Genomic DNA, 21,972 nt, shown 5'->3' on the forward strand with positions numbered 1-21,972 from the left:
TTGTAATGCCCAGTATGGCGGATGTAGGAAAGGAAGTCCCGCCTTTCAGGTAAAGAGCCAATCACCTTTCAGATACAGACATCACCTGTCTGTCAACTCCAGAATGTGCATGCGTATTAGCAGGGCAAGCCTGAATAATAGCGTTTTTGTTTTTTTTAGCTTGATATGAGCTGTAGATGCACAACTCATGACAATGTTGTCAGATTTTACAGCTGATTTGAAATATTGTTATTTGATCATAATCTTGACCCACCATTCTAGAGATTTCAGTCTCTCCCCATTCAAGTTGTACTTTCATGCCACTTGTTTCAATGAAAAAATAGCTGCCCTGCAGCATTTCCAAGATGTCTACCAAGTGAATTGGCTTGAAAGGGACTTGACAAGACGTCCGGCCCTTGAATCTGATTGGTCAAACAGCGTTCTGGGAGGCTTCACTCTTTGAATCACTGCTTCTCCGTGTTCGTGGCTTTCCAAACAGTTGTGGTGATTTTGAATTGCATATTTACTCCTGTAGATGGTGACAAACATGCATCTTTTATGTTATAAGTTAGTCATTTATTCATTTTCTCAACTGATTCAATCACCGCTGCAACTACGGAAGTTCAAAACCACTGATTCGTTTACAAACAAAACACCACTAGTTCTAAAAAGCGAGTTTTGAGAGCTTTGCACAGTTATATTTGATGCTTGGCTACTTTTGGAACTATTTTTGCTGGCAGAGAAGCAAAGCTTGGCCAGGTTTTGTCTAAAAATTAATTTTTTTTTTTTGTTTTGTTTTGTTATTTACTTGTTGTTGAACTGTTTATGTGCCTGCGGTTGAATCACAGCCATGCATAGGGAACAATAGCACTCTTGCTTGTGTGATATTGCTCAATTATTACACAGCTCTCTGGAATACTCGATTCTGATTGGTCTGTTGCGCCATCATGTGGTCTGATATTTCAGACCGGTCATACAAGTATTTCATTTTTTTTTTTAAATTCTTGCATCACTCTGCGATCTCTATAAGTAAGTTAATAAAATAATTTCAACATGAATCAATATTTCATGTAGCCTATATTTATTTATTTAGACATGTAATAAGTGGGATAATGTACAGTCAGCTGGTCATTATCTCAAAATAAAAATATTCGGGTTGATACAAGATCACCCCCTCAGGTTATTGTTTTTTTTTTTTTTTTTTTTTTGTGATAACGACCCTCCATTTTCTTTTCTCGTTATTATTATTATTATTATTATTATTATTATTATTATTATTTTTTTTTTTTTTTTTTTTTTGACAATTTTGGGTAGGAAAACCATATCAATTATTTCTTTCATCATCAATATCATATTCATACTGGATAGAGGGATAATTTCGGGAAGGTATTTTATGTTGAAAAGAAAGAAACGCAACGGGCACTAAGACCGCGGTGTCGTATATCTCATTGACAGCTTCCTGGTTCCACAATACAGGCTGACCGGCAGGAAACTACCGGTGCAAACCCGAGACTCTGGGCCCGGTTGACACGGATAGAGTAAGTCACTGAAATATAGAAATACCGTTAAATTCCTGTCTGCACCTTAACAATGCATTCAAATAGCATATCGCTCTGCAGTGTGTGGTGAATGCTGTGCATACACATTAAGAGCATTATTCCACGATTAAGGGGGTTTAGAAAATGTGTGTTTCATGAATGCAGGTAGTTTTGTGTGGGAGAGAGAGCTTCAAATGTGTTTGAGCGAGTATGGTAACAAGAACAAAGGTTGTGAGTTTGGGGTAAAATTAATCTTTAACCCTTGTGCGACCTTCGGGACATTTTTGTCTTTTTCATTTTTGTTTTTTCGATCATTTTGGCTGTGTTAATGCCAAAAGCATAAATTTTTACCAAAGGTGTGTATTTTGGGGGGAATTTTGGAATTTCAACCTCAGTTCTTATAATACGCTACATATATAATATACTGTGTAGTTACACTCAGGACCTTAAGAACAAAAATGTCCCCATTGAAACCCATTAAAACTGCAATATTTGATCCCAGTGCCATTAAAACATAAAATCATGAATTCTATGATATTATGCTTTCCTTCCGGAGCCCTGGCTTCAAAATGTACATTTTTAATATTTTCGTCCAGATGCGCCATTTTTCTCATGTTTAGCCTATGGAGCAAATACATGCTTTTTTCCTATTTTCAGTTTGCTGTATTATAGAGCACTGCAAGCCAATTGAATAAATACTGCAGCTAAAATGGTGTGGGTGTGTTGGTATGGATGTCAGAGTGTGTTTTGTTTGTGTGTACTGAGAAATTTGTGTGTGTGTAAAAAAAACAACAGTGGTATTATGTAAACAAACTGGCATTTAAAGGGTTAAAATCCTGAAAATGAATGAATATTTGGTAGTTATGATCAGGGCTGTTGTTGGTTAAAAGTCAGTGACAGTGGAAAATAATATTAATATATAATATTTTTATGGGAATTTTTTTTAATGCAGACATTTTTGTCCTCTAAGGACCTCTTAGTAAATGGTTTGACACACAAGGGTTACTTATAGTCCATTCTTGAGTAGAATTAAGGTGTATGTGCTTTTCAGTGTGTCCAAATACATTCCTTTAGGGGAGAGCTGTATTTAATCAAGTTATATTTTAATTAAGCATTCATTTAAGCTTGAATCTCAATCTGCAAATTGAACAGGTAATGGTGACTGTGCTATACCACTGTTGTTCTCTGATGTCTTTCCTATTCACATACAGAGGGTGTGTCTCTTTATCACTGTATCAAAGTGTTATTTTTGCCTCTGCATGTGGCAGTGATGTCGAGCAGCCCTGTGTTGATGCGACTGGTGGCTTCTGCCTATGCTGTGGGGGAGAAAGCTGGAGCTATCATCAGGAAAGTGCTTCATAGTGGAGAGCTCGGGATTGTGGAGAAGGTGAGGCAGGTAGTACTAGGCTATACGGCGTGTTCCTGGATCAGCATCTTTCGTTGGTCTTGGAAAATCATGCCTGTCAAAAAAATCGTAATCCCAAAAAGTTCACAGCAGAGTCAGTACTCAGGAATAAAACATTATTGTTGATAAATATAGTGACTCTATCCACTTTTAAAAACTGGTGAACTCAGTTGTGACTATTGTTTAATCATGGTTTTAGGTATGCTTTTTTAATAACAGACAGGAGCCAATGATCTACAGACACTGGCTGACAGGCTAGTGCAGAAGAGTATATGTACATCTCTGTCAAGAAGCTTCCCTAAAGTCACAATTATTGGGGAGGAGGTAAGTTTTGAGCAATATGAAAATATATAGCTTGTTTTGCCTCTTCCATACAGCATAATATCACATCTTTATTTGTGCAGGATTTACCTGTTGAAGCTGTTGAAGAGGACCTGATAGAGAGCGGGCAGAACAGTGTAATCTTACAAAAGTCCTGTCCTGTTCAGTATGCCAGCCTGAAGGAGGAAGAGGTAAAAGACAAATAGAATATAGAAGAATAATTTTTTTAAATGATAAAGCTAGGGCTGTTGTTAGATTCAAATTATTAATCAAAATATTGCATGATTTATTTATTTAAACATTTTTTTTTTTAGATAATCTCAAATGTAACATTTAGCTGAAATTGCTATTTCTTCCTTTTATAATGTAGTGCTGCTGTTTTAACCTTAACATAAAATTTCTCTTTAAAGGTGCACTCAGTAACGTTTGTCTTTGTGTCTTCTTGGACTTACACTGTCAGCGGCTTGGATGCAGCATCATTTAAAACAAGTTTTCAGTTTCAGATGCCATTGTAGAAATTTACTATTTACAGTCATCCATGATTACTTTAATCAATGAGTGAAAGTGTCAAATAACAGGACGGTTACTGAGATTAAGCAAGAAGTATTTGGCTGGTTATGTGATTCTAACATGGCCGCCCTCATGTGCGGACCCTCTCCATGTAGAATAAAACAGCTTTTATGAGGTCACTGATATGACTGGAGTCTTCATTTGAATGTGAATGATCATGATTTCCCACATATATTGCAAAATTACAATTCATGTCTTTAAGAGTTAAACTTTTTTAATGAGGAAAAAATACTGAGTGCACCTTTAAGTAAAAAGAAAACATAATAAAATGTAGCAAACATTTTTGCTGCTAACCTGCTGTTGCAGTCCTCCGTTGTGTTTTCCACATGGGTGATATTTAACACTTGTTGAGCTTCAGTCATAATTAAATTACACCAAACAAAGACGGCCAATGATTTAACTTTTACACATTTGGCTGATGCCTTTATCCAAAGTAACTTACAGTGCAATTCAAGATATTTTAACAGTATGTGTTAACTGGAAATTGAACCCTTGACCTTGTCATTACTAGCACTGTGCTACTGTTTGAGCCAAAGAAACACTTTTGAGAAAAGTATTTGATTTATAAGTAGATTTTAAGAAGACTTCCTGTTCCTGAAATTTTTTCCTCATTAAAAAAGTTTAACTCCTAAAGACAGGAATTGTAATTTTGCAATACATGTGTCGGAAATCATGATCACTCACATTAAGATGCCAGTCATATCAGTAATCTTATAAAAGCTGTTTTATTCTACATGGAGAGGGTCCCATATGGGGGCTGCTATGTTAGAATCACATGACCAGCCGAATATTACTCGCTTAATCTCAGTAACCATCCTGTTATTTGACACTTTCACTTAATGATTAATCATGACTGACTGTGAATACTAAATTTCTACAATGGCATCTGAAACTGAAAACTACTGATATTAAATGATGCTGCTTCCAAGCCGCTGACAGTGTAAGTCCAAGATGACACAAAGACAAAAGTTACTGAGTAACTTCTTAGTATGGCATTTAACTAATGTTTAAACTTTATTTCTCAGCTGGTTGTGTGGGTGGACCCTCTTGATGGCACTAAAGAATATACTGAAGGTAAGCAGAGTAAGCTTTCAGCTCATTAGCAATTCTCCTCATTTGTCCTAACCAAACTCGATAAAGCACTGTCAAGTGATAAATGTCAAGACCATGTTCCAATCTTTTAACCTAGTTTTTGTCTTAATCAGCCGTGGCCATCAAGATCTTCACACAACAAGACATTTTAACAGTTTGGTTTTTGTTTTTGTCACGCAAGACCAGGCAGTCCCAACCATAGTGGAATCTCATTGGTCCAAAATCACACTCCACATAGCCGTATTGTAAACGTCAACTAGATAGGTAAAGATTGTGAAAACAAACTTTGATGTTGGTTTGACAAATCCTGGCCTAAAAGTTTAAAAAAGATAGATAGATAGGTAGAGAAAGAGAAAGAAAAGCAAGCAAGCGAGAGAGAGACTTAAAGGAATATTCCCGGTTGACTACAAGTTGAGCTCAATCAACAGTATTTGTGGCATAATGTTAATTACCACAAAAATTAATTTTTGTCCCTCCTTTTCTTTAAGAAAAGTTAAAATCTGGGTAATAGTGTGTCATTTAAAATGGAAGTGAATGGAGCCAATCCATAAAAATTATTATTTTTTTTTCCTTTTTCTCCCCAATTTGGAATGCCCAATTCCCAATGCGCTCTAAGTCCTCGTGGTGGTGAAGTGACTCGCCTCAATCCGGGTGGCAAAGAACGAATCTCAGTTGCCTCCGCGTCCGAGACCGTCAATCCCCGCATCTTATTACATGGTTTGTTGAGCGCGTTTACCGCAGAGACATAGCGTGTGTTGAGGCTTCACGCTATTCTCCGCAGCATCCACACAACTAACCACGTGCCCCACCGAGAGCAAGAACCACATTATAGCGTGAGGAGGTTACCCTCAAGACATTTTCTGGTTTTCGTCCCTAAAACGCTCTTGTGAGTGGAAATACTTTCTTCCGCCACATATTCAGCGTCTTACTTTAATACAGTTGGAGCCTTCGTTGCTAATTCGAAAACGTCTTGTGCTTGTGCTGCTTTACTCGAGGACTTACTGGAGTAACAAGTTAGTGCGTTTGTGCGTGCGTGTGTGTGTGTGAGAGTTTGCATTTGAGGGATCGAAAGAGAGAAACTCAGAAAATGAGAGAGATTGCTTCTGGGATTACCTTTTTGTTGCAGCTCTCTTCAGAAGTAACATCACTTCAAAATCGGCATATTCCCGTTATAAACCTTAACAACTTTTTTTCATCCCCACTGAGATGCAGGAGTGTGCTGACATGACGACTCTGTTTTTCTCTCACGAGTATTTTTGGGCCTTAAGTGTGTGCGTTATGCGTATAATGTGTGTCCACGAGTGTGTGTGTGTGTGTGTGTGTGTGTGTGTGTGTGTGTGTGTGTGAGAGAGAGAGTGGGAGCGCGAGGGTTTTTACCACAGATATCTCAGGGTACGTTTACACAACAACGATGTACTAAAAACTGAAAAGTTTTTCCTTTGCGTTTTTGAAAAGTTTCGTGTACAGACGACAACGTTGTCAAAACGATCCCCGTTCACACGGATCCGCGAAAACTACTAAAAACGCTGTATTATGCATGCCAGGCCAGTAGTTGGCGATGTCACTTTGTAAAGAAACTACTGCGCCTGCGCACATAAGGATTCTTCCTCAGAACGGTGAATACAAACAGTGAAGATCTACACTTTGCCGGAGAAGCGTCAATAAACTCAAAATCTTGAGCAGCACAAACACAGTCCTGTAGTCTGTCATTGTAGTTTTGAATGTCTCGCGCGTTGTTTTGAAGTACTAGCGCACATGCCTATAGACTGAATACGTAATACACGTGCGTATGACGGCATCGTTTTCAAAAACTTGCACTTTGAAACCCGTTTTCAGGCCCCAAAACGCCATTGTCGTGTAAACGAACAGCCAAAACGCATACAAAGTTTTCAGTTTTTAGTTGAAAACGTTGTCGTGTAAATGGCCCCTCAGATCATATAGAAACTGTTGTATTGATCAAGTGTATTTAGCTCTGATACAGCTCAAGCCTTCGTTGCTAATTCGAAAACATCATGTTAGAACCAGCAACGGAAGATGTGCTGTCTCTCTCTCTCTCTCTGTGTGTGTAAGTGAAATGGGGGGGCGGTGCTTTCCACTTCAGCTATGTGAGGCTGATTATGGCGAAATATATTGAAACATTAAAAGTTATTTTGGATAATATAAATTGTTGTATTGATCAAGTTGTGGAGGTGCGGCTCTATTTGTCGGTTGCGACTGGAGTCTCAGTGTGTGTGTGTGTGTGTGTGTGAGAGCGTGTGTAAGTGCTGGGGAGACGAGGGAGCGCAAGGGCTCATTTTAACCGAAATTGAAATATATGTTGGATATTTTCGAAATTGTTTGACGTCCTTAACCGATTTACTTTAACTAATGACTTTGTTTATATGGTTATTTGATTTTGGTAGCCTGTAGGGCTCTTTGAAATCACTGAAATAATTTGGCGAAGTGATATGGAACCGTTATGCGGACAAGACCTGGAACTACTTTATAGCTGTGCGTTTACTTGAAAAATAATTGCACATCTTAGAACGTCCGTGAACCAATCAGAATCAAGCATTCAACAGACCGGTGGTATAAAGCAAATTAAAGGCCATGTGTGGTTTTGTTGACATTTGAATATTAGAATTTTTTGGACAGTTGGAGTTTGAAAAGTCTTGGCACATTTGAACATTCTGGAAATGTAAGTCTATGGAATTTTTCAGATATTTGATCGTCTGCTTTGTAAAAACTGTAAATCCGATCAGTTAGAAAAGACAAAGCACACTAACGGGGCCTTAACACAACACGACTTTAACACCGATTTTAGCCTGGATTTTCAGTCGGGCCGAGTCCATGTTAGTTGGCACTAGTTGACATTTGTCGGCTCCAGGTGGAGTCGACAAAATCGCATAGTATATGATGGGTACCGACTCCGATTTTGTACCCTCCGAAGCTTCACATCAAACATGTTCGATATTTTTGAGGTGACTATTCATGGCTACAGAGGAAATCTCGTAATATATGATGCTCCACGACTTAAATCTAATGTTACACGGCGAGCAGCCAGTAAAAAACCGAGCGCACAGGGCCACGAAGCTCAAGAAACAGAGATGGCATTTAATGACACACACACCTCAACCCTTCTCTAGTTGCCGTCTCTAGAGGCCATGCTGGCCAAGTTTTCACACCCAAGAATGCACCCGAATGTGCTCTGTTCTTTTCTTTCACAACACTAAACAACAGAGGAGCAGCAACAACAGCAGCGGCTCCCATATCCATGTTTGTTTACATCTGTCAGACGTCTCCAAAGGACGTGTGTTTCCATGTAGTGTTGCCAGATTGGGCGATTAATTGTGCAGGGAAAAATGTGCTTTGGCGGGTTGACAAAATTTGGGCTGGTTTGGGATGATTTGGGCAGGTTTTAAAAATTATGAAATCAAGAAGTTGCTTAGATCGTGCAGCTAAAATAAAGAAAATGACTCCACACACAATTATTCAACCAAATAGACAAAACACCGTTTGACACAAAATGTCTTCAATCCTGTTCAGTGGAGCTACAAGTTCCCACACTCACCAATATGTTCTAAACGAGCACGTGACCTGCAGGTGTTGCTTGTATATTTTATCAATAGAAGTTAGGCAATCATAACAATGACAAAGTGGTGAAAAATGGGGAAATAGCTGACCTTAAATCATGATTAATGCCAATGTAACCCAGTGGAGAAATTGCACCTGAGAATTGCCTTTTTGCTAGAAGTTTAATGATGCTGGATGAGACCACTGCAGGTTATTTTGAGATTTTAGCACATGGTGATCATATTGCTCACTCTTCTAATCAAGTGGAGAGAGCGTTTTCACAAGTGAATTCGCCGCTCCTCTTAACTCATGGATGTACGCACAGGCCTGTACAAGGAATGGATGAACATGACGGTGTTCCTCCCTCAAAGCTGTCTGGGAACTTTGACTCTTCTATGTATTAACCACTAGCCAGTTCAACTGACTGTACAATGATTAACAGTTATGTTTAAGTTGGACTTTGGAATGAGCCATTACAACATCAAAAGTTAGGACAGATAATATATAATCTTTATTATATTAATTCATAAAATATTGAATGGCAGAAACATAACTTCAATCGTGGCACAACGACATACATTATTTGGCTTCTTGATATGCCAGGGCAGCATTATTTAGTGCTGGTGTATTTGTGTGAAAAAAATAAAATTGGTATTGGTGTTATGGTTGGAATACGCTTGAATTTCATATACATTATTTATACATTCGGGATGGTTTTGAACATTTATTTGGCTGGAAAACATCAAACTAATCTGACAACACTGTTTCCAGGTGAGTTTGTGATCGGTTTGGATCAGATCAACTCAGAGTTGGGTAGTGTGTGATCCCCAGTCATTTGGTGTGTGTTGCCCAGTTTTTGTCTGTAGCAATTTTCAAAGTCGGCAAGTGTGCGATTTCTTAGTATTTTAAAATCTGTTCAGATTTTAAAAGTTGTGTAGTGTAATCCAGCCTTAAGTCAGAACAGTCTGAAGTTGTGTGACTAGTTTGGTGGATGTATCTTAAAAGCTCTAGGAGGAGTTACATTTAATAATTTTGGTCTTTGTCAACCCAACATATCTATCTTCTGATTGGCTGTGATTTTTGTCACTTACATAGCGTTTCACTTTCAGTAAGGACAGAAAAAATCACCTTGACGCTTGTAACTTGTCATGCCTAGTTTGGAAAAGGTGTTACATGGATGCCCACTGCAACACCACAATGATCATCAATCTCAATTTCCCTTATTCTTTTCTCTCTTTACCTTTATTTGAATTCTACATTCAGAAGCCAGTGCATCCCCACAGAACCCCTATTAGTATGGTGATATTTTTTTTTTTTTTTTATGTTCACGTTAGGCTCATTTGGGATGTCAAGCGACTTAGACTAGATTAGATAGTTACTAGGTAGTCAATCAAAAAAATATTTCCACTTATAGTGAACCAGCAATCTGAGCAAGATAAGGCAAAAAATAATAGTACTTCTGAGTTATCATTTGAAAACTGATATAATGAATATGTAATTGAATGTACCTGTTATTGAATTCCCTAAAATGTCGTTTCTATCCATTTTTAGTTGGTCATCATTGAGCGTGTTTACATGCACGATCTTAAGGCGCGGTCACATTTACGTTCGCATGGCGTAAATCCGCAGGCGAAATACAGTCATCTCAACGGGAATTCGCGCAATCGTGAATTTCATGCAATGGACTTTGAGGGGAGAAGAATTTCCCCTCATGGATTTCGCATGGAGTTCAGGTTTGGTGAACTTTGAGATGCGAATTCGCCACATTGACCAATAGAAAGTTGCTTGGTTTGGCAGTGACCTCTGTGAGGGGTGCTTGCAAATTTTTTTGCTGGTTTTACATGCGCTCAACATTTGCCCAAGGAATTTTGTTGTGCAAAGATAAATGTGACTGATTATGACACATTGATTATGCTTAATAATCCCACAATGAGCGTGTTTACATGCATGTTCTTACTCCATTTATGCTTAAGCCAACAATGGTTTGGGTCACGTAAGCGCATTAAACGGCTTTACTTTATCGGTATACGGTTATAAACCACTTAATAGTAAACATATCGACACAGGTAGATTTTTGCCCATTACTCCAATTTCGCGTTGCTTTTAAACACCTTTACCGGCGTTTTTACTGCCTTATCCAAAGTACATAAGTGTTGTGTGCATGTCTCTTCACGGTTTGACTTCAAAAGCAGAGAATAACTCTATTATTTCAAATCTCATGTAAATACGTTTTTCTTGCTTTGTCAGATTTTTTAAAAAAAAGCTACATTTTGGGGAGTTATCTGCGTATTGGTGTGCATGTTTACTGGCTCACTGCGTGGTCAGGCCTTGAACAGTTTTCTTTTATCATGTTAAAAATTGTTAAAGCATACTGACCCATTACCCCGATTTCATGTTTCATGTAGATACCTTTACCAGCATTCTTATCGGTTTATTCAATGTTTTCAAGTGTTGTGCATGTGACTTTTCACGTTTTGATGTAAAAAGCTTAGAGTCATCAGATGATTTCAAATGTCATATAAATGCATTTTTCCTGCATTGTTTGATTTTTATAAATAAGCTGTTTTTAGGTAGTTATACTGATGTACATGTAAACACACTCATTATTGTTGGTTGAGGATATAGCCAATGAGTGCTAAGCTATGTCATCAGGAAGTAATTTCCCATCATTATGTACAAGAGTATTGAGAGCAAAGGAGAGCAATGTTTTAATGTTGGGGTTATCTAATAAACACTTTGCATAGATTGTTTTTTAATGTATTTATTTATTTGAAGTGGTGTTTTATTGTAGGACTTCTGGACCATGTGACAGTGCTGATAGGCATTGCTTATGGTGGGACAGCCATTGCTGGAGTCATCAATCAACCCTTCCACAACTACCAGGTCCATCCTGTCCGTCAATCACACATGCATCAGTGTATGTGAAAGAGGCTGGGTTTAATGAACCTGCTCTATGTTCTGTGCTTACTCAGGTGGGGGCTGGTGCTACTTTGGGCAGGACGTTATGGGGAGTTTTGGGTTTGGGCGCATTTGGGTTCCAACTCCATCAGGTCCCAGATGGTAAAAGAATCGTCACCACCACACGATCCCATAGCAATAAACTAGTGACTGACACGATCCAAGCCATGGAGCCTCATGATGTCATCAGAGTGGGAGGAGCTGGGAATAAGGTGGGGAGTCATTAGCCGTAATTCAGTGAGTCAATATTATGATAAAAATCTAACTAATCACATCATCTTTCTGGCAGATCATCCAGTTGGTGGAAGGAAAGGCCTCTGCTTATGTTTTCGCCAGTCCGGGTTGTAAGAAGTGGGACACGTGTGCACCTGAGGCAATTCTGCATGCAGTTGGAGGTGAGTGTCATTTCTTACACATCGCCTTTCTCAAAAAGAATTCCTAAAAAATTTGTAAAGCTATATACGCTACAAGTCAAAAGTTTTTACACACATATTCAGTCTTTATTATTACTCTTGTCCACATTTTGGAATAATAGTAAAGTCATCAAAACTATTAAATAACACAACTGAAATTAAAGCAATTATGTAGTAACCAAAAATGGTTAAGAAAATCCAAATTTTCTTATATTGTAGGTTCTTCAAAATAGCCATGCTTTGCCTAGATTACAGTTCTCAACACTCTTGGCATTCTCTCAACTAACTTCATGTAGTATATCCTCCTGTGATTCTTTTTAAACAGTATTGAGTGAGTTCCCATGTAGGGTTCCCACCCATCCCATAAAATACAGGATTGTCCTATATTTAAAGATGAAATGATGCATCCAATATTGAATCAGTATGGGACGCAGTTTGTCCCATATTTCAGCTGTTGGCGTCACACCGAAATCTTTCAGAGGAACCACCCCAGCAGGGTAAAGTTAGTTTAACTTCGATATTCGTTTAACATTTTGTCTACAACCATCTGAAAAGTCCACACATTGTGCTAAAACGTGCTAAAACTCTGGAGGGGATGTGGTAAGGGACGGTCTGAAAATGCATTTTCAAATTCAGAAGTGACAGCCCTGTTCCCATGCATGCAGGACACTTGTTTGCAGCTTTTCCTTCACTATTGGTCCAACTCATCCATTAAAAAAGCAAACAAATAAATATAGTTTTAGTTTATGAAAGAAATTAATACATAGACACCATTTATATTTGTTTACAAATGTCATGTCTTGCATTTAAAGATAATAAACCTATATATCAAAAGCTATTAAAGATCATGATGAACGTAAATTCAGTCGTGTATTCAAACTTTTGACTTGTTGTTTCTATAAATGTAAAGCTGTTCTTTTTCATCTACAGGTAAACTGACAGACATGCATGGTAATGCATATAGATATGATGCAGATGTGAAGCACATGAACTCTGCTGGTGTGCTGGCGACACTACGGGATCATCAGTATTATTTAAGCAGAGTACCACAGGCTGTAAAAGAATCTCTTTCCTCTGACTGAACCATTCCAGGATATGGATTCCTACTCTGAAGCATTGTGCCTTAATGCAGTGTGTTCCTGCCATAAAATGTTGATTGATGTAACAACAAAGATGATTATATTCAAATTCCTAAACTTTGTAATTCTTTTATAATTACTTACATTTATCACAGTTAAGATTAATAAGAGGGAATTATATCATTACTACATCCACAACATGTTTTGATCTATTTGCATTAGAGGACCAAATACATATTTTTATGTTTCCAATACTTGATATAATATATAGAGCATATAACTGACATAACTGTTAACATTTTATATATTTGTATACACACATCTTAATGACTATATTATAATGGTTATAACTGTTGAAACTTTGTTGTCTGATGCAATTCCATGTTTTTTCATAGTTATTTGGCTGTCCCCTGATATTATAAGTATCATGCAAGTGTAATAACAGTAGTAAGAAAAAGAACATGAACCCTATGGAGTTAGCTGTTTTTCTGCGTTCATTTTACATTTATGCATTTGGCAGACACTTTTATCCAAAGCGACATACAGTACCCTTATTACAGGGACAATCCCCCTGGAGCAACCTGGAGTTAAGTGCCTTGCTTAAGAACACAATGGTGGTGGCTGTAATACCAACAACAACAACTTGAACCAACAACCTTTTGTTTACCAGTTCAGTGCTTTAGTCCACTACGCCACCACCACACTAATTGGTCATCAAATGTGATCTCATCTTCATCAAAGTCACAAGTATAGACAAACACAATGTGCTTAAGCTTACAACACACAAACAATTATAATCTTTCGTGTCTTTATTGAACACATCCCATTAAACATTCACAGTGTTGTGGAAAATGTAAGTGAACCCTTGGATTTAATAACTGGTTGATCCTCCTTTGGCAGCAATAACCTCAACCAAGAATTTCTGATAGCTGCGTATTAGACCTGCACAACATTCAGAAGGAATTTCGCACCATTCTTCCTTCAAGAACTGCTTCATCTCAGCCATATTCTTAGGGTGTCTGGTGTAAACGGCTCTCTTGAGGTCATTCCACAGCATCTTTATTGGGTTAAGGTCTGGGCTTTGACTGGACCACTCCAAAAGGTGGATTTTCTTTTTTTGAAGCCATTCTGTAGTGGATTTACTTAAATGTTTAGGGTCATTGTCCTGCTGCACCACCCAAATGCTACTGAGCTTATGCTGGCACACAGCCACCCTTACATTATCCTGTAGGATATCTTGATAAACATGGGAAATAATTTTTCCCCTTGATGATGGCAGTCAGTCCAGGCCAAGAAGCAGCCCCATATCATGATGCTCCCTCCACCGTACTTTACCATTGGGATGTTTTCATGTTGGTATGCGGTGCCCTTTTTATGCCATGCGTAGTGCTGAGTGTTCTTTCCCATCAGTCCACAAAACATTTTCCCAGTGCCGTTGTGGAGTGTCAAGGTCGTCTTTAGCAAATTTTAGGCACGCAGCAATTTTTGTTGGAAAGTAGCGGCTTCCTTCGTGGTGTCCTGCCATGGATACCATGCCTTTTTGATGTTTGCCGTATAGTAGATTCATGAACAGAGATGTTAACCAGTTCCAATGATTCCCTCAAGTCTTTAGCTGTCACTCTTGTTTTGAGTACCAAGCTAACAACAAGGTATTATTATTGAAATTATTTTGGAAGTTATTGTATTGAAAGTTGTATCAGGGAAGTCTGTACCACCCTGGTGCTGTGTAATCCTTTTTTTTTTTTTTTTTTTATGCTTTTTGACAGTTCTGCCTCTCAAACCATAACCAAAATATTATAATACAAAAAAATGCTCTAATAAAATTACATAATGTTGCTGCAATGATATAGCAACGTTATTAATTGCGTTTCTAAGACTTGTAACAACCATGAAAAAGGTGTGCGCTCTAACACATCCGAGTATTAAGGAAAGAAGTAACAGTGCTGATGTGAATACCAATACTGTCATCTAGTGCACTGTATTATTGCAACATTCAGACTTGATTATTAATATTTAAATAGGTTGTGGTGAATGGCAGCTGAAATTATAAAAACATACATTACATGTGTAAGAAAGAATCATCAATGCAGGGACTATCAGCTCTAGTTTGGAGTGAGAATGTTTAGTTTTCTGTATTATGTGTATGCACAGAGTATGGTGCCATATAATTATTTGTTCAAACTGTAGCTGCTGTTCAGATGGGATGCTATGGTTGCAATATTTTTTGTAAAAACTAAATAAGAATACCACTATATCTATTCATAAACAGTTTGATTGAAAACAGGAGCAAAAAGTTTGATAAAAAAATCTTTATTTAAAACTTATACAAATTAATATTAAAAGTGTCAAAACACACTTTTATAAATGTGCAATGAAAACATAAAAAGTGTTAATTTTATCATTTTTATTAGTGCGTGATATGGCAAAGGCTTACCTGTGGTCTTATGCTGTCAGAAAGTAATTGACATCTTTGATCAGCAGATTCAGCTTGTGGGCATTGTCAGAACAAATGCAGATGGTCTGTTCAGCGGTTCAGAAATATGAAGCACAAGCACTACTTTAGGCATGTGACATTTAGTCAGGACACATTCTCCAACTTGACAAGTTGCATCTGAACTGCCCTGACATCTTGTTATTTCACTTGTCACTTACCCTTCAAATAAGAATGAAACAAAAATTATATTAGCAGCAAAAAATCTTCATTTTCTATATACTGGGAAACATTGCTCTGCAAAAATGTTTTTCTGATGCTCTCCTTAGTCTTTTCATCCATGTGTGTGCAAGGGGAGTGAAATAAAGTCCTTTCAACAGCCCCAGTTGCTATATTTCTGTATGACTATTAACTTCAAGACAAAAAGCATTGTGCAACACAGTACAGCACTGAAAGAACCCAGTATGTGGGTACTTGACATTAAATACTTCTGAAAGGCTGATGTTCTGCGGTGTGAATTTCATTATGAATGCAGCCTTTATTAACTCATATTGAGACTACATGGGATATTTGTAAAATATGTGACAAAATTAATTTGTTACACTGCAGGACCATATAAAATTAACTAGTGAATGAGGAGAAGAAAAAAAAAAACACTTTCCAACCACTTTCCCTTATTTATAAACTTCAACCTAAAATCTTGATCAAAAAACAATACAATAGACAACAGGACTATGGAGTTATATTTGTACCATAATTCTGCATGCGCAAGGAGAGAGTGAGCGCACAAAAAGATATTTTTTGCATGCATAAAACTATTTTGCACGAGCATGAACATAGTTATGTAATAGAAATGTATTGCCTCGCAAACAAGAATTAATTTTATGCAAATAAAAACTTCTGAAGGTGTTCTGATGCTTACAATGCACAGAATTCTGATATCTCCGACTCCAAATTATTTCTTGCTTGTGCAAGATCTGACTCTCTCTCTCTCCTCATACCCGCTCTGTGTGCACCCAGGATTTTAAGCCCCTTTCAGACAGAGATAAAAGGAAAAAAAAAGAAAAGAAAAACTGGAAAAGTCATTCTGGCCACAGTTATGGAATTGCAATATTTTATTCATTCACACTCCCAGAGCTTTCCCGTAATCCGTGAATATAAAGAAGCAAGGGTTAGAGCACAGAGACACCACAAGATGCCGAAAGAGACAGCTCTCTATACTCTGCTTATGCAACAGGGTGTTTCAGAGAGAAGTCTGTGGAGGATAAAGAGACCTCAAGGGGCTGTGTTTTGGTCAGATGTTCTCGAGAAATTTAACGATGAACAGTGGCAACATCACTTTCGAATGTCATGAACAGTGTTGGGTAAGTTACTTTAAAAAATAGTAATCAACTATAAAATTACAAATTATTTCTCTAAAATTGTAATCAGATTACTTTATTAATTACTTAATTGAAAAAGTAATCACATTACTAATTACATTACTTTTAAGTTACTTTCTACAACACTTTTCCGCTCAACAAATTTAAAATAATGTCTATATTGTTCATAGTTACACAAAAGTCATACACTTAGCACCTCACATTTCTCCTGCACAATGACTCTTTATGGGGCCACAATTCATGTATTGTACATAAACAATATATCAGAAGCATGACCCTATAATGTACTTAAAAACAATTAATTTAATTGAAAGTTAGTAAATAATATGATAAGAATTTAAAATGTAATGCATTGCACTATTTTTTACTTAAAAGTAATTAGATGACTGTAACTAATTACTTGTTATTGGATTACACTCAACACTGGTCACAAAACACATTTGAGTTGGTACTGAAACTTGAGCAAATACCGAGACGCAAGACCACAAACTGGCGAAAACCCCTTGAACCATGGTGCAGATTGGGTATTGTTCTGTGTTGGTATGTATGCTACACCAGGCAAGTACCGTACAATGAGTTTTTTTTCTCATAAACAACTGCATCGCCTACAGTACCACTAAGCTAACGGGTGATTTCTTTGTCTGCGTGGATGCAGACACTCCCTGGTCTCATTTCACTCCAGGTCACAACCTAGTGTTCTTACGTTCTCGTGGACTCGTTCGAGGTCATCATCCAGAGCCGAAGTTCAATTTCAATATTCAAGAAAGCAAGTACCAAGAACGCATACAATTATCAATTATAAAATTTTACGCAAGAACCCATCTGAAGACCCAGAAGTCATCTTTGCACTACGCTAGCAGACGAAGGACATTTATACATTTTTCCCCTCAGAGTTTCCCGCTGTAGCATGTGATGTTATACTCCGTCAACATTTGTTGTTTTTTTGGGCTTCATTTTAATAAAATAATAAACACGTGGAGGAAACAAGAGCTAACAGGACTTTATTCTTCCAACGTGTCACTAGTCCTGCAAAACCTCACTGGTGTGTGATAATGTAGTTCTCTCACTGGCTACAACTGTGCTGGGATGGGCAGTTGCACAGCAGGAATATTGCAGTACATCTCAATGCTTGCAATAGATGGGTTCCTCGTTCGTTCTTTCAAGGTAGCTTGCAAGAATGTTCTTCATAAGAGTGCAAGTCTGTTCTCTGCATTCTTAGCATTGAGAAAAACGTATAATCTTTGTAAAAGCAACATACTGAAGATTTCAAGATACCCCACTTTCATATGTAAACACAAGCTTTTGTAATTTAATATCAAGTATAGAATAGAATAAAATAGAATCAGATCTGTTCATTTAGGTAATATTTATAAAACTCAACTCATCTCTATTTATAAAAGGCAAAAGGCTGCCAGACGTCCCCGTTTTCCGGGTCCCGGTTTTTGGTGGTCTGTCCCCGGAAATGTCCACGTTTTTCACGAGCGTTCAAAACAGCCCGCATAGTGAAATATTACATGGCAAGAAACTTAGCCCGAGCAGCAAAGCCTACTGTGTGCTGTTTATTTTGACCAACAGAGGGGGCTCCTCGCTATAGCAGCCTCAATTCATTTCATCTTTCTTCACTGATTACTTGGTAGCACACATTCAGATAAACTTCAAGCGCAAAATCGATTTTATATGCTCAAAACGTATTCTTGTTTGCGAAATATTGCCTTATAAAACGGCAAGTTCCGCACATGCAAAATACCTTCTTGCGCGCTCAAAATATCTTCTTGCATGCAAAGAATTGGCACAAATATAACGGCATATTGCGCAAATTTAGAGTATAAAAAGTGTCCAGCAGAGTGTCCAGCAGTAAAGTTTTGAGTAGAAGTATGTACAAATAAACTCAGCAAAAAAAAAAAAAAGAAACGTCTTCTCACTTTCAACTGCTTTTATTTTCAGCAAACTTAACATGTATAAATATTTGTATGAACGTAAAAAGATTCAACAACTAAGACATAAACTGAACAAGTTTCACAGACATGTGATTAACAGAAATTGAATAGTGTGTCCCTGAATAAAGGGGGGCTCAAAATCAAAAGTAACAGTCAGTATCTGGTGTGGCCACCAGCTGCATTAAGTACTGCAGTGCATCTCCTCCTTATGGACTGCACCAGATTTGCCAGTTCTTGCTGTGAGATGTTACCCCACTCTTCCACCAAGGCACTTGCAAGTTCCCAGACATTTCTGGGGGGAATGGCCCTAGCCCTCACCCTCCGATCCAACAGGTCCCAGACCAACAGGTCCCAATGCTCAATGGGATTGAGATCCGGGCTCTTCGCTGGCCATGGCAGAACACTGACATTCCTGTCTTGCAGGAAATCATGCACAGAACGAGCAGTATGGCTGGTGGCACTGTCATGCTGGAGGGTCATGTCAGGATGAGCCTGTAGGAAGGGTACCACATGAGGGAGGAGGATGTCTTCCCTGTAACCCACAGTGTTGAGATTGCCTGCAATGACAACAAGCTCAGTCCGATGATGCTGTGACACACCGCCCCAGACCATGACGGACCCTCCACCTCCAAATCGATCCCGCTCCAGAGTACAGGCCTCGGCGTAACGCTCATTCCTTCAACGATAATCGCGTGTCCGACCATCACCCCTGGTGAGACAAAACCGCGGCTCGTCAGTGAAGAGCACTTTTTGCCAGTACTGTCTGGTCCAGCAAAGGTGGGTTTGTGGCCTTAGGCGACGTTGTTGCCAGTGATGTCTGGTAAGGACCTGCCTTACAACAGGCCTACAAGCCCTCAGTCCAGCCTCTCTCAGCCTATTGCGGACAGTCTGAGCACTGATGGAGGGATTGTGCGTTCCTGGTGTAACTCGGGCAGTTGTTGTTGCCATCCTGTACCTGTCCCGCAGGTGTGATATTCAGATGTACCGATCCTGTGCAGGTGTTGTTACACATGGTCTGCCACTGTGAGGACGATCAGCTGTCCTTCCTGTCTCCCTGTAGCGCTGTCTTAGGTGTCTCACAGTAATGACATTGCAATTTATTGCCCTGGCCACATCTGCAGTCCTCATGCCTCCATGCAGCATGCCTAAGGCATGTTCATGCAGATGAGCAGGGGCCCTGGGCATCTTTCTTTTCGTATTTTTCAGAGTCAGTAGAAAGGTCTCTTTAGTGTCCTAAGTTTTTATAACTGTGACCTTAATTTCCTACCGTCTGTTATCTGTTAGTGTCTTAACGACTGTTCCACAGGTGCATGTTCATTAATTGTTTATGGTTCATTGAACAAGCATAGAAAACATTGTTTAAACCCTTTACAATAAAGATCTGTGAATTTATTTGGATTTTTACAAAATTATCTTTAAAATACAGTGTCCTGAAAAAAGGGACATTTCTTTTTTTGCTGAGTTTAGTTAGAGTATAATTAAAGATGTTAGACAACCTTTGGCAGTTGTTAGACAGTTCAAAAAAATGTATGTGTGCTATATGGGGAGAGACCAGAGTTACCTGCCAGTTATTAAAAAATAGGTATTAACCTAAATACAGACATCTAAAAAATGTACATGTGCTATAGGGGAAGAGACAAGAGTTACCTGCCAGTTATTAAAAAAGAAATTGGTATTTATTATGGCAAATATAATATTGTAAAAATATCAAAAATGTTTAATACCCTTAATACCCTTAGATGGAATCATAATCAGAGGGTAAAAAAATCGGAGTCAGTATTTATTATATACTACACGACTTTCTGTGAAATCTGTAAACCCCAACTGGCCCAAAATCTGCAGATTGGAGCCGACTAGCACCAACAGCAAATTGGGGCTAAAATTGGTGATAAAATCGTACAGTGTAGTCCATCCTTTACTCTAAGGACTGTCTAAATGGTTCATTTAGGAACTGTCTTGAAGAAAAAGTGGATTGAACAAGGACAAAGTGATATAGCCCAGATGCATAACAAGAGAACAAGAACATCAGATTCTCTCGTTTGAGAAAAAGACAGTTTACGACTTGTGAGGGACCGGTTCTAAACTGGCTGCTTAATGAACAGTATACACCACCAGTTTCTTCTGCAACAGTGAAGACTCTGGGAAGCTCACCTTTCAGGAAGTGTTTCACAGAAGAGGTCCTATCTGAAACTGGCAAATAAGGATAAAAGGGTGCAAAGAGGAAAAAAACAAAGACTTGAGGAAAAAAAAAAGTTTCATGGATGATTTCAAGTATTCTAGGGTCTGTGAAAAGTGCCAGATTAGCCAAAATAAAAAAAATAATGAAAGCAGAGAATGAAACTTTACCTGAATATCTCACCTGAAATAAACTGACTGCTAGAATGCTTAAGGTCTGCACAGTTGTCATTGCTGCAAGTGGAGGATTCTGTGATGAACAGAAAAATATGAAAAACTTTGTACTTGAAATAAAAATGTGTGATTCGTATCATTATGTATTTACAGGGTTCCAATTATTTTTAAGGCACAATTTTCCAGGACATTTTATGAGCTCAACCTGTGTAATATTTAAGCAAAAACAAATTAGAGGTCATGATGTATTTTGTGTTTAGATGGTTATTTGTCCTGAATTCTGTATTCAACAGTTTAATTACATTTTATTATAAAAAATAGTGTCTATTACAATTCATTAAAACTTTAATAAAAAATTAATCTTTAATTTTTGAACATTGCATTTTTTTTTATTTTTTTTTTTTAATAGTACATATAAACAGTAGTATACTTTTTTTTTTGCCTTTTTGTCCCATTTCAAACATCCATCTAAATCAAGCTTTATTTTGGCATTTTTGCGTGTTTTTGATGGTAGTTTTTAATCTCTGGATAGGCAATTCGCCACAAGGCCCAGTGGGATTTATTAAAACCCTAAACACTGTGATTTAATTAAATAGATAGTCTGTATGTGCTGTGCACTTTAGAGCGCTCTGCTCTTTGTCATCTTCAAAAAACAGAGCACGATGATCATGCAGTGTTTTCAGTGTCAAAGCGGACATATTCACATATTCATTTTGAAGCACGCAGAACCTGCAGATTATTTACTTAATTTAATCACTGCCCTTCATGGCTTAATGATCACACTAGGAAATATTGCGACTTTAATTTGATTACATGTGCATTCAAATGTTCATTTTTGTACCAAAGACATTCCGCGTTTTGTAGCTAATGCCATTTTATGATGGGATTCCGTGATCCCATCCGTGTTTTACGCATCGCGGAAATCATTGGGTTTTGTGGTAAATGCAGTATAAGCGGGCTCCAATT

At 38.0% G+C, this 21,972-nt stretch overlaps 1 protein-coding gene across 1 annotated transcript; it reads left to right on the forward strand.

Moving 5' to 3' along the window:
- The first annotated feature begins 1,319 nt into the window (after positions 1–1,319).
- Positions 1,320–20,565, forward strand: LOC127410223 (3'(2'),5'-bisphosphate nucleotidase 1-like). Its single transcript, XM_051645374.1, has 9 exons — positions 1,320–1,517; positions 2,786–2,904; positions 3,142–3,246; positions 3,327–3,434; positions 4,839–4,887; positions 11,249–11,340; positions 11,430–11,627; positions 11,705–11,810; positions 12,759–20,565. Coding segments are annotated over exons 1-9 (930 nt in total). The 5' UTR covers positions 1,320–1,516; the 3' UTR covers positions 12,911–20,565.
- The last annotated feature ends 1,407 nt before the right edge of the window (positions 20,566–21,972 follow it).

Source organism: Myxocyprinus asiaticus, chromosome 19 (assembly GCF_019703515.2).
Source record: "Myxocyprinus asiaticus isolate MX2 ecotype Aquarium Trade chromosome 19, UBuf_Myxa_2, whole genome shotgun sequence".
NCBI lineage: Eukaryota > Metazoa > Chordata > Actinopteri > Cypriniformes > Catostomidae > Myxocyprinus > Myxocyprinus asiaticus.

Bases quoted from the DNA above. Each gene is read 5' to 3' on its own strand.
- LOC127410223 (XM_051645374.1), top strand. The intron at 3,247-3,326 runs GTAAGTTTTGAG...TTATTTGTGCAG, and splicing joins TCACAATTATTGGGGAGGAG to GATTTACCTGTTGAAGCTGT. The intron at 3,435-4,838 runs GTAAAAGACAAA...TTTATTTCTCAG, and splicing joins CCAGCCTGAAGGAGGAAGAG to CTGGTTGTGTGGGTGGACCC.